This window comes from Delphinus delphis, chromosome 16 (genome assembly GCF_949987515.2).
Source record: "Delphinus delphis chromosome 16, mDelDel1.2, whole genome shotgun sequence".
In the NCBI taxonomy this organism is placed as follows: Eukaryota; Metazoa; Chordata; class Mammalia; order Artiodactyla; family Delphinidae; genus Delphinus; species Delphinus delphis.
In genome coordinates, this window is record NC_082698.1 from 7,213,502 (window position 1) to 7,228,667 (window position 15,166).

The 15,166-nt window shown below is 49.8% G+C and overlaps 1 protein-coding gene across 3 annotated transcripts in view; it reads left to right on the top strand.

Annotated features, from left to right (window-relative positions):
• Positions 1-15,166, top strand: part of CTBP2 (C-terminal binding protein 2) — a 163,323-nt gene that overhangs the window by 106,349 nt on the left and 41,808 nt on the right. For all 3 annotated transcript variants that reach the window (XM_060033863.1, XM_060033865.1, XM_060033866.1), the window contains one exon: positions 4,676-4,835. In XM_060033863.1, the coding sequence (XP_059889846.1) occupies positions 4,778-4,835 (58 nt within the window). In that variant the 5' untranslated portion in view covers positions 4,676-4,777. The remainder of the gene's footprint in view (positions 1-4,675; positions 4,836-15,166) is intronic.

A 15,166-nucleotide genomic window follows, 5' to 3' on the forward strand; every position in this document is an offset into this window, starting at 1 on the left:
GAAGGGTCTTGCTGGTAACCCCTGGGGTGGGGGAGGGGAGCCGTCCCTGTGCACTTTTTAATGCCACTAGATGCCTGAACCATATGTTTCTCCTCCTCCCTCCCAAACCTAAATATGCCCCAAAGCTACTGAGCTATAATTAGGGAGCAGTAGTTGTTTTGGGACATTGACAAAATTGACTTCAGTACATTTCCCATAACAGATCTTCCCCCAAAGCTTCTTTTTCTTCCTTAAAGTGTAGTTTTAATTATTTTGTTATTAACTGGGGTATTATGTCAACCATTTAACCAAAGGCTAAGCCTGTGTTTTTCCCACCGATGCCTCCCCCCTGTAGAACGTTTCTTTTGTTCCATCTGGATTTTAATTGGTCCTTCAGGTATGGTTGACAAAACAAAACCCACATCCACCTGTTCAGAGGATTCTACCCAGCTTGTCATCTGTTGTTCACCTTTGTTTGGCTTCTGAAGATTCTGGAAGAAGTTCTTTTCAGGTAGCCTGAAGCCCTGTGGCTTTATCTGGGACGAGATGAAGAATCAAGAGGGTTTTGTGGTCATTGGTGGGCCAGCGTTCTCAAGGCACCATGCAAACGCACTAACCCTGTGGATCCGCTGGATGCCACCCCACCTGCAGGGTCCCTGCCTGTGGCAACAAGTGCTTGGTGTTGCCTTAACCTGGATGGTGCCTCCCTGCTGGGTCATTCAGAAGCTGGTAAATGGCCCTGTTGCCACATCAGGAGAGCCTTGTAGGCTGTGGTAGAGGAGACCCAAGGAGTTATGTCATTCCTTTAGGGATCCCAGGCTTGGAAAGTTGGGAGACCTCGTGCACCAATGCTACTGGGGCTGCAGGAGCTTCTTCTACTTGCCTTGGGTCACGGGGCAACCTCTCAGACTTTAAATCTCCCCCTGACCCCCACTTGCAGGTTTAACAATGGAACGTATTCTGAAGACTCCTGGGGTTCACTCGGAGAACTTCGGCAATACTTGCTTAACTACAATAATATTAATTTATTATCATATCGTAAAACTTAGTTTCTCTATTGACATAGTGTTTAAGTAGATTTCCTTGAAAGAATTGAAGGCTCTCCTCACGTTTAACTGGTTTTAGGGGAATTTTCATTTTGAAAGACACCGTTGAAGACATCGTTTACTTTGTGTAAATTCCTTCGTCTGCCTAATCTTTACAAACACTAGGAACCGGAATAAAGAAACTGAGGGGGTCTTAAAAACTTACCTGAGATGTTAAGCATGTAAATTAGTGACGACTGAGTTTCTGTGCACTGCAGTGCTTTGGTCCTGGCAGGCAGGGCTGCTAACGGTAGACCTAGACCATGATTGATGAGGGCTAACCTTTTGTTTTTCACGACCTCACTTTGGGTGTTTTGCATTTGTTTGTAAAATGAAGTCTTCCTTTTTGTTCTCCCTTTTCTTAACTCTCATGCTTCTTTTTGAAGCCCACAAGTGGACAAATCTTCCATACCTGTATCTTCTTTCTAGTAATCAAGAATCTCTAAGTAGCTTTCTTATGCAAGCATCTTTCCCCTTCTGAAGTAAGTCGAATTCCCTGACACCAAATCTTTCAGCCCTAGCTCACACCCCTCATTTCAAGCTAACAAAACTTTAGGTAGACCTTTCTGTGGTTTGCCCTGTGATTTTAGTATCTCTCTTTTGGGAGAGAAGGTAGTGTTTTTTTTTCTTGTCAGGTTTGACAGCGGTACACCCTTCCTACTTGTGAAAAGACCTGAACTGCCTTTTGACCGTTCCTGAGTTCCCCTCGAGGTTTACCTCCAGCCTCAGCAGGAGGGATGCTCCTGTGTGACTGGCGCCCGCATCCAGGGGGGCCTCTCGCCGGAGGAGGGCACGAGTGGCGCTTAGAGGCCTGCCGTTGGGCACCAGATGTTCTCCTGCGTGTTCTCACCTGACCCTCACGGCGCTTTGGAACGCAAAGCAACATCATCTGCATTGTGCAAACGTGGAGGTTCTAGAACTCTCTTGCCACCCACAGATACGGTGTGGAGGTTTACAGGTTCAGCCAAAGTGAGACCGCGTAATACATCCCCCTCTGCTTTTTCTTCCCTATGTGGACCTTTATCTATTTGTGGTTGAACATTGACCAGATAGTGTCAATGGATGACAGTAGTGATAACTTCAGTGGCAAAAAGTTCGTGATTTGTGAGTGGAGACTGGTGTAAAGTAAAGACAGAGGTGGGCTTCCGTTGGGGGGCCCCGCCGAGGGCTCCCAGGGCCGGTGCGGATAGCAGGGTGCCGGCATTCTCGGCGTGGACACCAGCCAGGGACGCTGCTCACAGCTCGGCTCTGAGGAGGGCCTGTCCCTGTCCTTAGGAAGAGGGTCATGTTAATTAAGTCCTGGTAAATAGCTCGCTCCTTCAGAGGACCAAGGAGGAAAATGTCACATACACTGACACATTCTTGCTTTCTTTTTAAGCAAGAATGTCATACATTCTTGCTTAAAAAGAAATATTGGATGGAGGGGGGGAGGGATCGATTGAGGGGAGGGGTTTGACACTACGTGAATTAGTCCGTGGTCACTGCTCTAAAGTCCAGACCAGACTCGCCCGGTGTCCTCACGACTCTGGATGCTGTCAGCATGTTCAGTCTGAGACAGGGGTGGGTGCCGCAGCTGGAGGGGACCCCGTGGAAGGGCCAGCCACAGAGAGACCCCACCCCACCCCCCAAAGCCACACAAGTCAGTTGCCTTTTTTTTTTTTAAAGGACGCAGACAATTTGTGTAAGCTGATGCCTGATCTTTCCTTTGATTGCATAATCGAGATTCTACTTATCAATTTTTCAGGAAGCCATCTAATTATACAAATTAAAATTCAAAGGAAAGCAAAAAGAATGATTATGCCTCCTCACTCGGGGAATTGGAGGAGGAGGGTGTGAAGCCCGTCTTGCCTCGGATGATAATGCTGTCATTTCTCATCTCCAAGGCACTTCACAAATATTAACTAATTAATTCTCTCACCCTGGATGTGGCGGCTAACACAGGGTGTGTCTCCACACCAGAGCCAAGGAGGGGCCGTCCGCTGATCAGAGCCCGGGACCCGAGCAAATCAAATTTGCCAGCCAGCCTCTGAGGGTCTCTCTTGGACAGAAACCCTTGGATCAGAGGTCCTGCTCCTCTGCCTGTCTGTCTCAAGTTGACCAGTAAGAAATCACCTTCCCCCCTTTGCATGATTACCTTTCATACAGCCCAGCAAAAGTGAAACCAGAATTTTAGAAAGCTGCCTGCCCCGTCAACCCGGTGCTGCTCTGGCTTGCTTCAGGACGGCTTCATCTCCTCGCTTGTCCAATAGGGTCATTCCAGGTGTGGGGAACGTCCCAGGTTTGGAAAGGGTTTGGTGTCTCTTGGATGTCGCATTAATTATTTCTGTGAGTAGAAATTGTGCTTTTTCTTTTTCCCTAGCTCTTTTTTAAAAAATCACATAATTATTGCCATAAATCTTTTCAGCCTCATTGCTGAGAAATTAGTCTTTAACTTCCGGGAAGTCGCCTACCTTTTCATAGTCAGACCTGCATTCCGGCCTTTGAGAAAGTAACTCCCAGCGTTTTGCGTAACTGATGATCATACGTAATAATCCTCATTATTAACCCTGGAGCCTCACGCTTGTCTCCTAACCTCCTCCTCATTTGCTGGGTAACTGAGGACAACTCTGTGTGTGTGTGTGTGTGTGTGTGTGTGTGTGTGTGTGTGTGTGTGTGTGTGTGTGTGTGTGTGTGTGTGTGTGTGTGTGTGTGTGTGTGTGTGCGCGCGCGCGTGCGCGCTAGTAGTTGTTGTTAGAATAACTGCAGTAATGAGTCAAAAGCTGTGGGACTTTGGGGGGTTACAGGTGATGATTTGTGGCCTCAACTGGTACATTGGCTGAGCAGGAAATGAAGGTCAGGGTCTCCCAAACACACAGCCCCGACTTTATCTGCGAATTGGGCTCCCCATTCCTCAGGCGGCGTGGCATGTGGATTTCCCTCTAGAGAGGCCCAAATACCCCAGCCCCAATGGGAGACCCTTCCTCCTCTGCCTGAGACGCCACGGGTGTGGGGCAGCCGATGCCAGCTGTGGCACTGGTCAAACCTTGGTTAGGTGGTACATGCCTTCCTGCCCCGTTCTCAGACGGTGGGGCAAGGGGCTTGTGTGGTGCTGAGCGGTGGCCAAAGGGCAGTTTTGAAAGGTTTTGTGAACCTCCTGGCAGAAGGCCTTGAGAGAGTAGTGGCAGCTGGGTGTCTGCATCTCGGTCCAGAGGCCCCTGGGATGTGTTCCTAGGTGGTGTGGGTTGATCTGTGACTCCGCCCCTCTGCGGTTCACAGAAGTACAGGACCAGCCCCACTGGCTATAGCTTGGTCTCTGGCATTCGAGTACAAAGTATTATGACTCAGGCTGGTCAGTAATTGGTGTTTACAGCCCCGAAGTCAAAAGCAAGAGATCCAGATGCTGCCATTTACCACTTTCAGGATCCAAAGACAGTTGTGCGTGTTCGTGTGCTTCCCTCAGAGGCGGGAGACTGTCCCATGGACTTGGAGCAAATCCAGCTCCAGCATTTGAGGAGGAGAGCAAGCGCCCGAGGGCAGGTCCCCTTGTAGCAAGCGGCAGCCACGCCCGAATGACCTGTCGTCCTTGCCCCCAGGGTGTCCAGCGAGTAAGGCTTCTTTTCTCCTTGTTTCAGGGCGCGTAGTGGCGTAATGCCCGCAGACTCCTGCGAGGGCCCCTAAGTTCTTAGAGGACCGCTTTGCCTTTTGAATCAGAGAGGTGCAAAGTTCGATAAAGAATGGCCCTTGTGGATAAGCACAAAGTCAAGCGACAGCGATTGGACAGAATTTGTGAAGGTAAGAGCCAGCGTGATTGGCGGTTTTTCACCAAAGTCGCGTAGACCCGCCCTGGAATCCTGCAGCTGGTCTCCTAGCCTGGCTGCGACCCACACCCCACCCCCAGCACCTCCCACCGTCCCACACGCTCTGCCCGTGTCCTTGGTGGTGTCCTTGGCGTGGTCAGTAGGCCTGACCTTCAAGTAGGCTGAGGCCCGCTTCCAGGGCAGGGGTGGGGCTAGGACAGAAGTTGGGGGAAGCAGGCCCTGAGGTCCATTTTGTCCCAAGATCATTTTGCACAAGAAAGACACTGCATATTAGGACCATCTTTTTTTTTTTTTTTTTAAACTTGCGGAAGTTTCTGGACTTTATCTGTTTTGAATTAAAAGATTTACCAGCACAAATTCTGAGATATTCCTCAGGAGCCCAGCATAGCCCCTCATGATCTGTTCACGTGCCTGGTATCTTTGAAAAATGTCTGGAAGTTTTTTATTCATGAAAGGAAAAATAAACAGGATTAAAATCTAGTGGAAACCCGGGGACAAAACTCTGAGATGTGGATTGAGCACCGTCCTCTCCTCGTTAGGGAGTGGTTAGAAATCCAGCGCCAGTGGACCTGGGCTTGGCGTGAAGTGCTCCCAGCCGGCTGGTGTCCGTGCTGTCGGCTGGGTTTGGCTTGGCGTGGTTACCCGTGACCTCACTGCAGGGTTTCTCTCAGGAGGGGAGCCGCTGGGCGGGGTGGGCTCAGCAGCCCGCCCCCGACCCCCGAATATGCTAGCACACCAGTTGGCCAGTTCACTCAGGCCCAGGAAAGCATCTCCCAGGAGCCGTCCATATGGAATTGTTTGTAGATGTGGCTCAGGCTAGCGGTGTGGAGGCATTAAAGGCGTGTTCTACTGTGTGACTGTCTGCCCTGCAACAGCTCCGACCTAAAAGAATTCAGGAGCACTGACTGTCCCTCCACATCCCTGGGATTCTGCTGCAGTGTAAGGGGTTTGGGATTCAAGGATTTTTTTTTTTTTTAAATACTAAAAAATTTTTCAAACCTACAGAAAGCCTGATAGAATAGTACAACGGACACTGGTATTCCCATCAACTGTATTTACCAGTTGATAACATTTGTTATCGCTTGCTTTCTCCTTATAGAGATACGTGTGTATGAATGGATGGAGGATGGATGGATGGACTTGCCCAGAACCATCTGAGAGAAACGTGTAGTGCAGCAGTTTATCCCTAAGTACCTATGGCATGTGTTAGAGGCTCCTTTCCTGCATAAACACACCACCGTCATCACCCCCAGGAAACTGGGCCTCATTACAGCATATTATCTAACATAGACGGCACATGCACATCTCCCCCACACGTCTGTTTTAGCCGGTTTGTTTGCCTGTGTGCAGAAACCTATCAAGGGACATAGGTGGCATTTAGTTGTCATGTCTCTTTGGTCTCCTTAGTCTAAAATAATTCCCTGGTCCTTTTGACTTTCAGAAGCATTGACATCATTGAAGAGCCCAAGCCAGTAGGTTTGTACAATGTCCCACAATCTGGGTTCACCTGATTGTTTGGGGGTTTTTAAATTGTACTTCTGCCCTCCTGTGGAAAGGTGCTTCATTTTTGGTACTGAGTCCCCAGTCCAGAAAGCCCTAGTGGATCGACTTTCCAAGGTTAGTATCAGGAATGTCTATGGGGCCGATTCCACCCCCCACCCCCAACCCCAACCCCAGTATCTAGAGGTAGCACATCTGAGACAAGAATGGGATGGAAGCACCAGGGGCCTTTGCTCTCCTTGTCCAGGGTAGTCGGTGACAGCAACACCATTGGCGGTTCTTTCGCACCCTCTCTCCCAGGCCTGGTTCACCAGTCCCCAGCGTATTTTTTATAACAAATTCCAGCATCTCCTTTATCCATGAACGGTGTTCCTGAGACAGTTGCAGTGGTTTATCTTTAATTTCTCAATAGCCACTATCAAGATACATGCATGACATAGAGTTACTCAAGTGTAATTTACAATCCACGATCCCGAACAGTCACTTGGTGTCCCATGAAGTTTAACAGCTGCTCCAAGATGCTTCATTGGTGCTCCTTGTATTTATAAGCTGGTTTAGTGCCGTTAATGGTCAGGACAGGTGGTCAGGACATCCGTTTCCCAGGTGCTACCAGCGAGGTACAGAGCAGTCGGTGATTTGCGCCCAGGCAGTCTGCTATTCTGTATTTGGGCTTTTGCCCTTGAATCGGCACGTGGATTCCGTTATTTCTTCCTCCTGAAAGCCTCACGCACCTCCGTCCCTGGCTTTGGATGCCCAGCAGTCTCTGTTCTGTAAACCTGAACTAACTGTTCTTGAATGTTCTCCTTGGAAGTCCAGCAGGCTCAGCAAACAGTTCTCTCCTTCCCGCCGCCCACACCCCAGGGACTTCCTGTATGTCTCTCTCTCTCTCTCTCTCTCTCTCTCTCTCTCTCTCTCCCCCCCTCCCCCCCTCCCCCCCTGCCCCCCCCACCCCGCTCTCTCTCTGTTTTTGTTTTATGATTAAAGCCATGAAGCTGCCCTGCTCCACTCCAGGCTTGTAGGAGATTTTTCTTCATGCTCTTGGGTCTGTGGGAACACATATTCCTTCAAATTCTTCCCTCCCGCCTGCTGCCAACCCCAGTGCAAATCCCTGGCTTTGGGTCCCAAGCCAGACAAGGCTTCTGATGCCCTCCAGGGTCTACCCCCCCAACCCCCACCCCTCGAATGAACCTTTTTTCTCCAGCTGAGCCAGTCTGGTGGGATCTGAGCATCACCCCTGTGCCAGTACTGCTTCCAGAATCCCTACCTGCCTCCCAAGGCCCAGTCCCTTCCTCCCTGAAACCTTCCACAGCAGCCCTTGGGGTCTCTTCCTTCTGAACCGCAGTCCCCTTGTGACCCGGTCCATCAATCTTCATGTGCCCAGAATCTATCTGCACCTTTGCGCCTCTAAGGGGATGTTTCTGCTCGAGATTAAGCAAAGTATAGAGGATAGCTTCGCTTCTCGCCACCCAAAGTCTTCGGGACTCCATCCAACTCCGTTAGAATAATGGTCTTTCAAGCTGACTTAAAAGCCAGATTTTTTTCTTAAAGCAATCCTTCTGTTTTGATATTTGTTCTCTGATCTTTCCTGATGCCTAATATCAAATAATCCTAGAGTGCTGTTGTGTGAAGGTTTTGTGGAGCAGAGTCTGCGGATAGACTGGTCAGACCAAATTGCAGTCTCTTCTTTTTGTTGTATAATGTAGGTCTTGTTTTTCCCCTGTGTTTAGTTTGCTGGCATAATTGAAATATTGCATTTATGAAATGCACCAGACAGAGAGTTTTAATACGTAACTGCATCATGGCAGAGCTGGTTTGATTTGCCCCAAGTATTTGTTGGCCAGAGAAGAGGGCTTGCTATCCCTCATCACTGCGAAAGTAACCCAGAAAAGCATTTTCTGGAGCCTAGGTTTGTAGAACTGTAATATACCACAATGGGCTTGCTGATGACTTTTTGTTACAACACCTTATTGTGTGTTATGGTACAATAAATCACTAAACACCGTTCTTTCCTGTTGCTTTTGAAAATGTAATTTGGAAAAAAAGTAGATATTTCATCTTCATTTTGCTTGAATGTCTTATATGTGTGGAAAAATGGTCCTGAGGATTATATCAGCTGAGCTGTAGTCAGTCCCCTTCATCACATAATTCAGGAGAGGACTTCTTTCCTCTGCAGGAAAAAAAGAAATGGTATGAACCTCCTTTTAAATAAACAGTCGAATTCAACATTCCTTACCTTTGGGATGTTCTTATGAGAACAGAGAATAAAAGGCGGTGAGGAAGATGGGTGGGTTGGTTGGATGGATGTGGGAGAAATAGAGGCCAACCTCTATTGTCTATTAAATTGTCTAATAAACCGGTGTCTATTAAACACGTAGTTATAAATCCTGGGAATCTTTGTCCCCAAGAGGACGAGAAAAGTCAGAAAATGCTGCAGGGATAAGGTGGAAGAAAACATTTTTCCCAGTGTCACTGTGCTCTTCTTAGTGGGATGAGCTCGCCATTGTGAAAGTACATCTCAGTGGACCGTTCCCCCAAGAAAGTTCATTCATGGTCCCAGAATATTCAAGAAGCAAAGATGTTGTCTAAGAGCTTCTAGGTCGTCGAGGTGGTGGAAGTGGTGAGGGTGTCCAGGCCAGCTGTGTGCTCCCTGCAGGGAGGACTGGGGTGAGGGGCGGATCTCATTGCCTGGCTTACACCCATCAGAGCCCACAGGGCAGGACTGACCTGTATTTCCCCACGGGAAGAGCATAATCTGTAGACTCAGGCCAGGATCATTTTGTCTTTTATTTGTGTGCTTTTTGTTTCACCCGTCTTAAAAGAAAATGCATTATAGAATCACTACTCGTTTTGTTTTTTAAAGCACTCGGAGCACCTTACCATGAAACGGCGTCGAGACCATCTATAGGCAGTCCACAATTATTTCTAATAAATGTCTTTAAATAGCCCCAAAATGTAGATCTTAAAAATGGGATTCATGATGTTGCTATACATTATAATTATATGTTTGGATGAGGCAATTATGTACATTTCCAGTAATTACGTGATTAGTGATAATTACATTAGCTATGTAAATATACAATAGTCAACCAGACATGACTTAAAACTCTGTAGTATAAACGAAAATAATGAAGCCACGTCGTGCTCAGGTAAAGGATCAGAAAAGGCGGGGGACAGTCACGTTGAAACTTCGTGGACATTGTTTGTGAGGGAGAAATATCGGGCCCTGGTTTTAAGATAAATCTGGAGCGCGGCGCCTCCCCGGGGTTCCCGCTGTCACCTAAGGACTGGGCCCCTCGAGCACCCACACCCGGCCCTCAGCTTTCTGCAGATGCGAGTCAGGTTCCAGGTTGTATTATTTCTCCATTGTTCCTCATCTGTGAAATGCAGATTTAAGTTACTCTTCGCACTTGTTGACTTGCCGAGGGGCTCTCACCTCGGTTGGTGGATTTTTTTAAACTCCCCACATTTTTAAAAGCAGCCTGTTAAGGCAGCTCTGTTTCCACTTTGGGGTTTGGGGCGTGGTGACTTTAGTCCATGGCCGGGTGTGGGTGTTTGTCAGTGTCTGGGTTTTGTTTTGCAGCTGTTGCTCTGGCTCTCGCGCCCACCGGGGAGGGTCACGCTCTCCCCTAGGTGGGCGACACCTGTCTCTGTGCCCCTTGGGATCACGCCTCCCGAGTGTGAGCTGCCTGCCTCGTCTGCTTTGCTCAGGGTGCGTTTCATTTTGGTCATTTGCAACTTTGAGGAAAGAGGTCTGCTCCAGGCCTAACAAACGCCTCACGGGGTGCCAGCACCTCCAGGCCAAGCCTCCTTTGTCAGAGTAGGTCTGAGGACAGCAAAGTGACCTGGCTTTGCAGAGCTGGAGGCCCGCAAATGGTGCCCCACATGCATTCAGAGGCTGTCCCACACAGCTCAACCTAATCACAAGTGTTTGGGGTGACCGTGATGCCAGAACTCCAAGATGTGCTTTGCTGCCAGCTTCCCGCCCTCTGAGCCCTTTTCCAGAACCTTACAAATGACAGGCGTGGAGTGAGCCTCCTGTCCTGACTGACTTACACTCAGCTCACCAAACCGTTATTTGATGAGCGTCCTGAACATTGATGGACTCCCTTGCTCTAGAGCTCAGGCATGCCCTCTGTCTCCAGAGAGACCTCGGGTGGCCCTTTTGAAAGGCGGGCTCCCCTTCCAGGTCCGGGGAATGACCTCCTGGGTACCAGTAGTGGGGCTGTGCAGTAGCGGGGGGAGCATGTTCTGGACATCGCTGTGCACCTGCTCGCCGCCGTCTCCACACTTTCTGTCCTTCTTGCATGGACAGCAGAGGGGCTGGAACACCCATCAGCTTGTTTCTCAAGTCCTGGGAAACGAGGGTCCTCCCTCCCTGTTCGCACTCTGGAATGGGTGAAACAGCGTGGACGATCAGTCCTTTCTTGTCCTCAGAAGGTCTTTAAAGCCTGTCTTCTTACTGTACAATCAGGGCCCCGGGTGAGAAACAGCGCTGCCGGCCGGGACAGTGTGGGTCCCTGCCAGGCAGTGTCGGATGTTGGGGGCTGTTGTCTTCCTCTGCTGTCTCTGCTCAATGCCCACTGTGCCCAAGTCCTTGCAAGTGAGGGGCTGTGCTTGCTTCAGCCTGGACCTGGGCTCAGAGGCTGGGGCGGCCATTGGTCGGGGCTCCCTGGTGATCGTGTGCACCTCTCTGTCCTTTTCTCCATCACAACATACTCTCCTTGAGGGTGAAGACTGGCTGTTGCCACCAAGTCCTGTTCCTCGTACAGAGTCCTGTTCAACAGGTCAGTTTTTACAACCCATGAGTCAAACAAATGAGCTCATGATGAATGCAAGAAGGACATGTCAGGAGGGGACAGGGCTCTGCCACCTTAGTGAGAAAACCATGGGATGTCTCTGCAGGTGGATTCATTCCCTGGATTATCTGGTACTCTCGCCTTTGATAGGTGGCAGATTTCTTTGGACTGGGGACAGAGTGACAGCGGGGGGGGACTGAGGAAGCTTCCTGGAGGTGGGTTATTTGAGCTGGACCCTGGCGGGTGGAAATGACTGGGACCTCAACCAAGGTGAGAGGAAGCCATTCCTGATACTCAGAACCCAACAGAGATGAGGAGTCATAACACAGGAGCGTGTTGGGGTGAGAGTGGCAACGTCAAGGGGAGTCGGGTCACCTGAGATGCTGAGACTTTGCAGGAAGAGCTGTTATTGGAGGGAAGCAGAGGTCACTGAGCACCAGCCTGAGGCGGACTTTGCGCCAGGTGCTGTCAAGGATCCAGGAAAGCCTTTGCAGGTAGATTCTGCCCTGTGCTTTGCCCAGGCCCTGCGTCCGACCTGGGGTCTCAGCTCACACCTTCTGCTTCACCGGCACATTCAAAACATGCCATAAAAGAGACTTTTTAATCCCATAACATGTGGAAATCCAGCCTGATTTTCATAATGCGGCTCTCACTAAGTTTTATCATCCAGTCAAGAAATCAAGTCAGGAGCGATGCGCAAGCCTTTGTTTTCACTGAAAATGGCTAAATCGTGAGTTACGGGAGGCCTGGGGCTGTTCAGAGGGCAGCTCATTGGGTTGCATGGCCCCACCTCGCAGCTTGGGTTTTCTCTGGAGGGCTGTGCTGATAATGTAAAGGCTCCCGCTCCAGGTTGGAAATTAGGAGCCCAAATCCTGCATCCGAGAGCCTGTGATGCCGCGTCGATCCTGGGATGCCTGAAATGTCTGGTCGGTTACGGTAATGTTGTCTCTGTGCTCACGTCACTTAGACGGAGGCTGTCTTAAAGGCCTGCCAGACCCTATTTGCTGTTTTACTAGTGTACTTGGGGTTTGTGTCCCCCTCTCTGATTCAGACTAGCCAAGTAAGTTGCTTTGGTAGGGGACACTGTGGAGACAGAAGGAAAGAAAACTTTTTTAAAGGCAGAAAGCTGTTTTTAAACATAAATTCTAAAGCACTTGACAGAAACAAAAACCCAACACAGCCTGTACATATTTAAAAGTAGGAAGTGGGATGTCATGGGCCTATTTTTGGCCGTCTCTGCCGGAAAGCAGAGTGTAACCCACTAACCTCAGCAGTGTCCCCCAGGAGATGCTGCCCCGTGGGGGGCAGAGGGCGAGCGCGCTGCAGCGGCCTCATCCTGGCAAGCAGCAGGCGCAGGGAGGCATCTCGGGGGCTTTCTTATTTCCGCCTTTGCTTTCAGAGCTGCCTTGGGCTCCTGGCCCCAAGGACTGAAGAGCCAGGGGATGGAAAGCCTCAGGCTAGTGTTGGTCCGGCACGGGGAAGGCTGGCCAAGTAATGCTGCAGAGTCTCCTCCTAAGAAGGGGTGAGCATCCCTTGCCGCCAGGCCGGCGGAAACGGCACAGCTGTCAGGGGCCAGGCAGTCAGACCCAGTGACCTTCATGGGAGTCTGGCCTTGAGATTCGCTGAGTCCACCATATGCCTGATGGTTGTTGTTGTTATTTTCTTTGTTTTAAAGAAAGAAGTGAGGACTAGACCCCAGAGCAGTCCTTCTATTTCCCATTCTTTTCAAGCAATTTCCCAGGTCGTCGTGTTGATCAGAACATGACATGCTTGTGGGCAGTCTGCCCGAGGACTGCTCGGTGGAAGGGACGGATGGTCGTCTGCCTCCTGGATTTCCTTCCCTGCTTTTCTGGAACTGTCTAGGTCATCTCAGAGTTTTCAGGTCTCTACAGTCGTGAACTGATGCCTCATGTTGCCCGGGGAATTCGACAGTCGGCTCTGGGGGGTGTTGCTTATAGCCTTGAGGTTCCTGTTCAGACGATTCTATAGGGTCAGCTTTACCTTGGGTTTATTTTGTCTGCAAGAGAATTTGGATTCGCCTGTTCCTCAGTTTTCAGAAGGTGGCTCTTTCCCTTATGCAATTTTCTGTAGTGAGACTCTTTGCAGGATTAAAAAGTTAAGTCTGAGAGACTCATTAATCTTTCAGATATTGGTCCCATCTCGCTTTATTTAGTCAACATGAGATTTTTCAGAAAATCAGCCCTTTCCTAAAGACTGCGCATAAGCTTTAAAAAAAAAAAAATCTGCCAGAGTGTTTAGAAAAGTGCAAGTCCAGTTACAGGTGTTTTTACCTAACACAGGAAAACATCTGTCATAATATTTGGCAGATTGCAAAGCTGAGGCTGCGTGAGTTTGGGTGGCTTCCAAGCAGAATGGGTCGGAAATTGATGGAAACGAACCTGGGCTTCCTCGTTCTGGGGTGGAGGGTGACGCCTCCCTGAAGCTTCTTCTGCTCACTGCTGTTCTGCCCCTGGCATTACACCTTCGCACCTTCTTAAAAACCTGCTCCTTGTTTCTTGGGGGCCATGGGGTATGCATGCTCTTAGGTAGTCCTGCTGAAGTGGAGGGCTCGAACTGCTTCAGGTCATCCGTAATCTGGGTGAGTTACCAACAGCTACCCCGCGGCAAAAAGATTCGGCACAGATGACTTCTGAAGGGACATGTCTGCACCACAAGTGGCGTTCTGTAGCATTAACGCCACCCCATGTTGTGTTTCTTTATGACAGGAAGGAAGAAGAAGGAAGCATCGAGATGGTATAATACCGATGACGCCTTAGGCTGGTGCCGTCTGTTGGCTCGAGTCTGGGGGCCCTGACTCTGGCGAGGGCCCACTGCGCCTCGTTTTGAGAAGTTGAGGCAGTTGTCTGTTTAGGAGTTACTTTCTGATACTCAAGTGGCTAATTTTATAAGTGACATTTATATTTGGGGTTTTGGGGAACCTTAGGAAAATAACAGAATTACTTTGTTAAAGAGGTTCCCCTTGTCCAGCAGCAGCAGGACTGTTACCCCAGGTCGGTGCAGGGAATTCCAGAAAGCAGAGCGTTGGCTTTTGGAGTTTGAGCTGGGTCCTGTGCACCGTGGCCCTGGGCCGGGTACCCAAGCTCTGCATCCCAGCATCTGGGATGTGACATAATCACTCCTGCCTGTAGAATCGTTTATGGGCAAAGCACAAGGCTGGGTACAGACTGAACAAATGTTGAAGCCCTCCAATGAGGATCCTGTAAGGAAAAGATGATGTCAAAGATGCTCTGTTTTCTGGTCACCTCGAAGGGTCAGGCGGGACCGCTGCAGCCCTTCCTGCCCAGCTAGCCGTGTTCTCTGACCAGTGGTGGAAGGAGGGAGGTGGCAGGGAAAGCGACAATGGGATGGAACCCCCACTAGGAGGCCTCAAAGGCCCCTCTTGGCCAAAAGACCGGGAGAGGGGGTGACAAGGCAGCGTGGGCTGGAGCTGCCGGAAGGGTCATCAGGTTAGTGTCTTTTCTGGGGTGAAGGTGTGTCCCGCCTGATGCGTACACCAGGCTTGTTTTCACACAGCCTTGTCTGCTTGTCGTCCTTCTTAGAAGGGTTACCGCCGAGACTGCCCCATCTTTCTCCACCCTCCCTTTTCCGGAGGGGAGGAAGCTGCGCCTGGCTCTGAACAGTGCCCCAAAGAGAAAACCCGTCTGCCCAACAGAGCCTGGAAGGGATCTGCTGTAACCAGATAGTGCTGTTTCCATTGAGTTTGGGGCTCTAACATTTTCCTGTCCTTTTGGATGTATCTTCTAAGTGGACACATCCTCAGGCTCTTGGTGAGATGTGTAAATATTGTCTTGTTTGTGGCCAGGCCCGTTGCCTCTGTCTCCTCTGCCCGGGCCCTTCAGCCCATGATGGCAAATGTGCCAGCAGAGGCATTAGAGAAATTGGCACCAGCAGGCTGCTTTCATACATGGAAACCCAGCATTTTGCAGTGTGCCTCGTTCATTTTTCTCTTTTTTTCCTGTCATGCATCCTAGGAGACGGAGGGGACTGG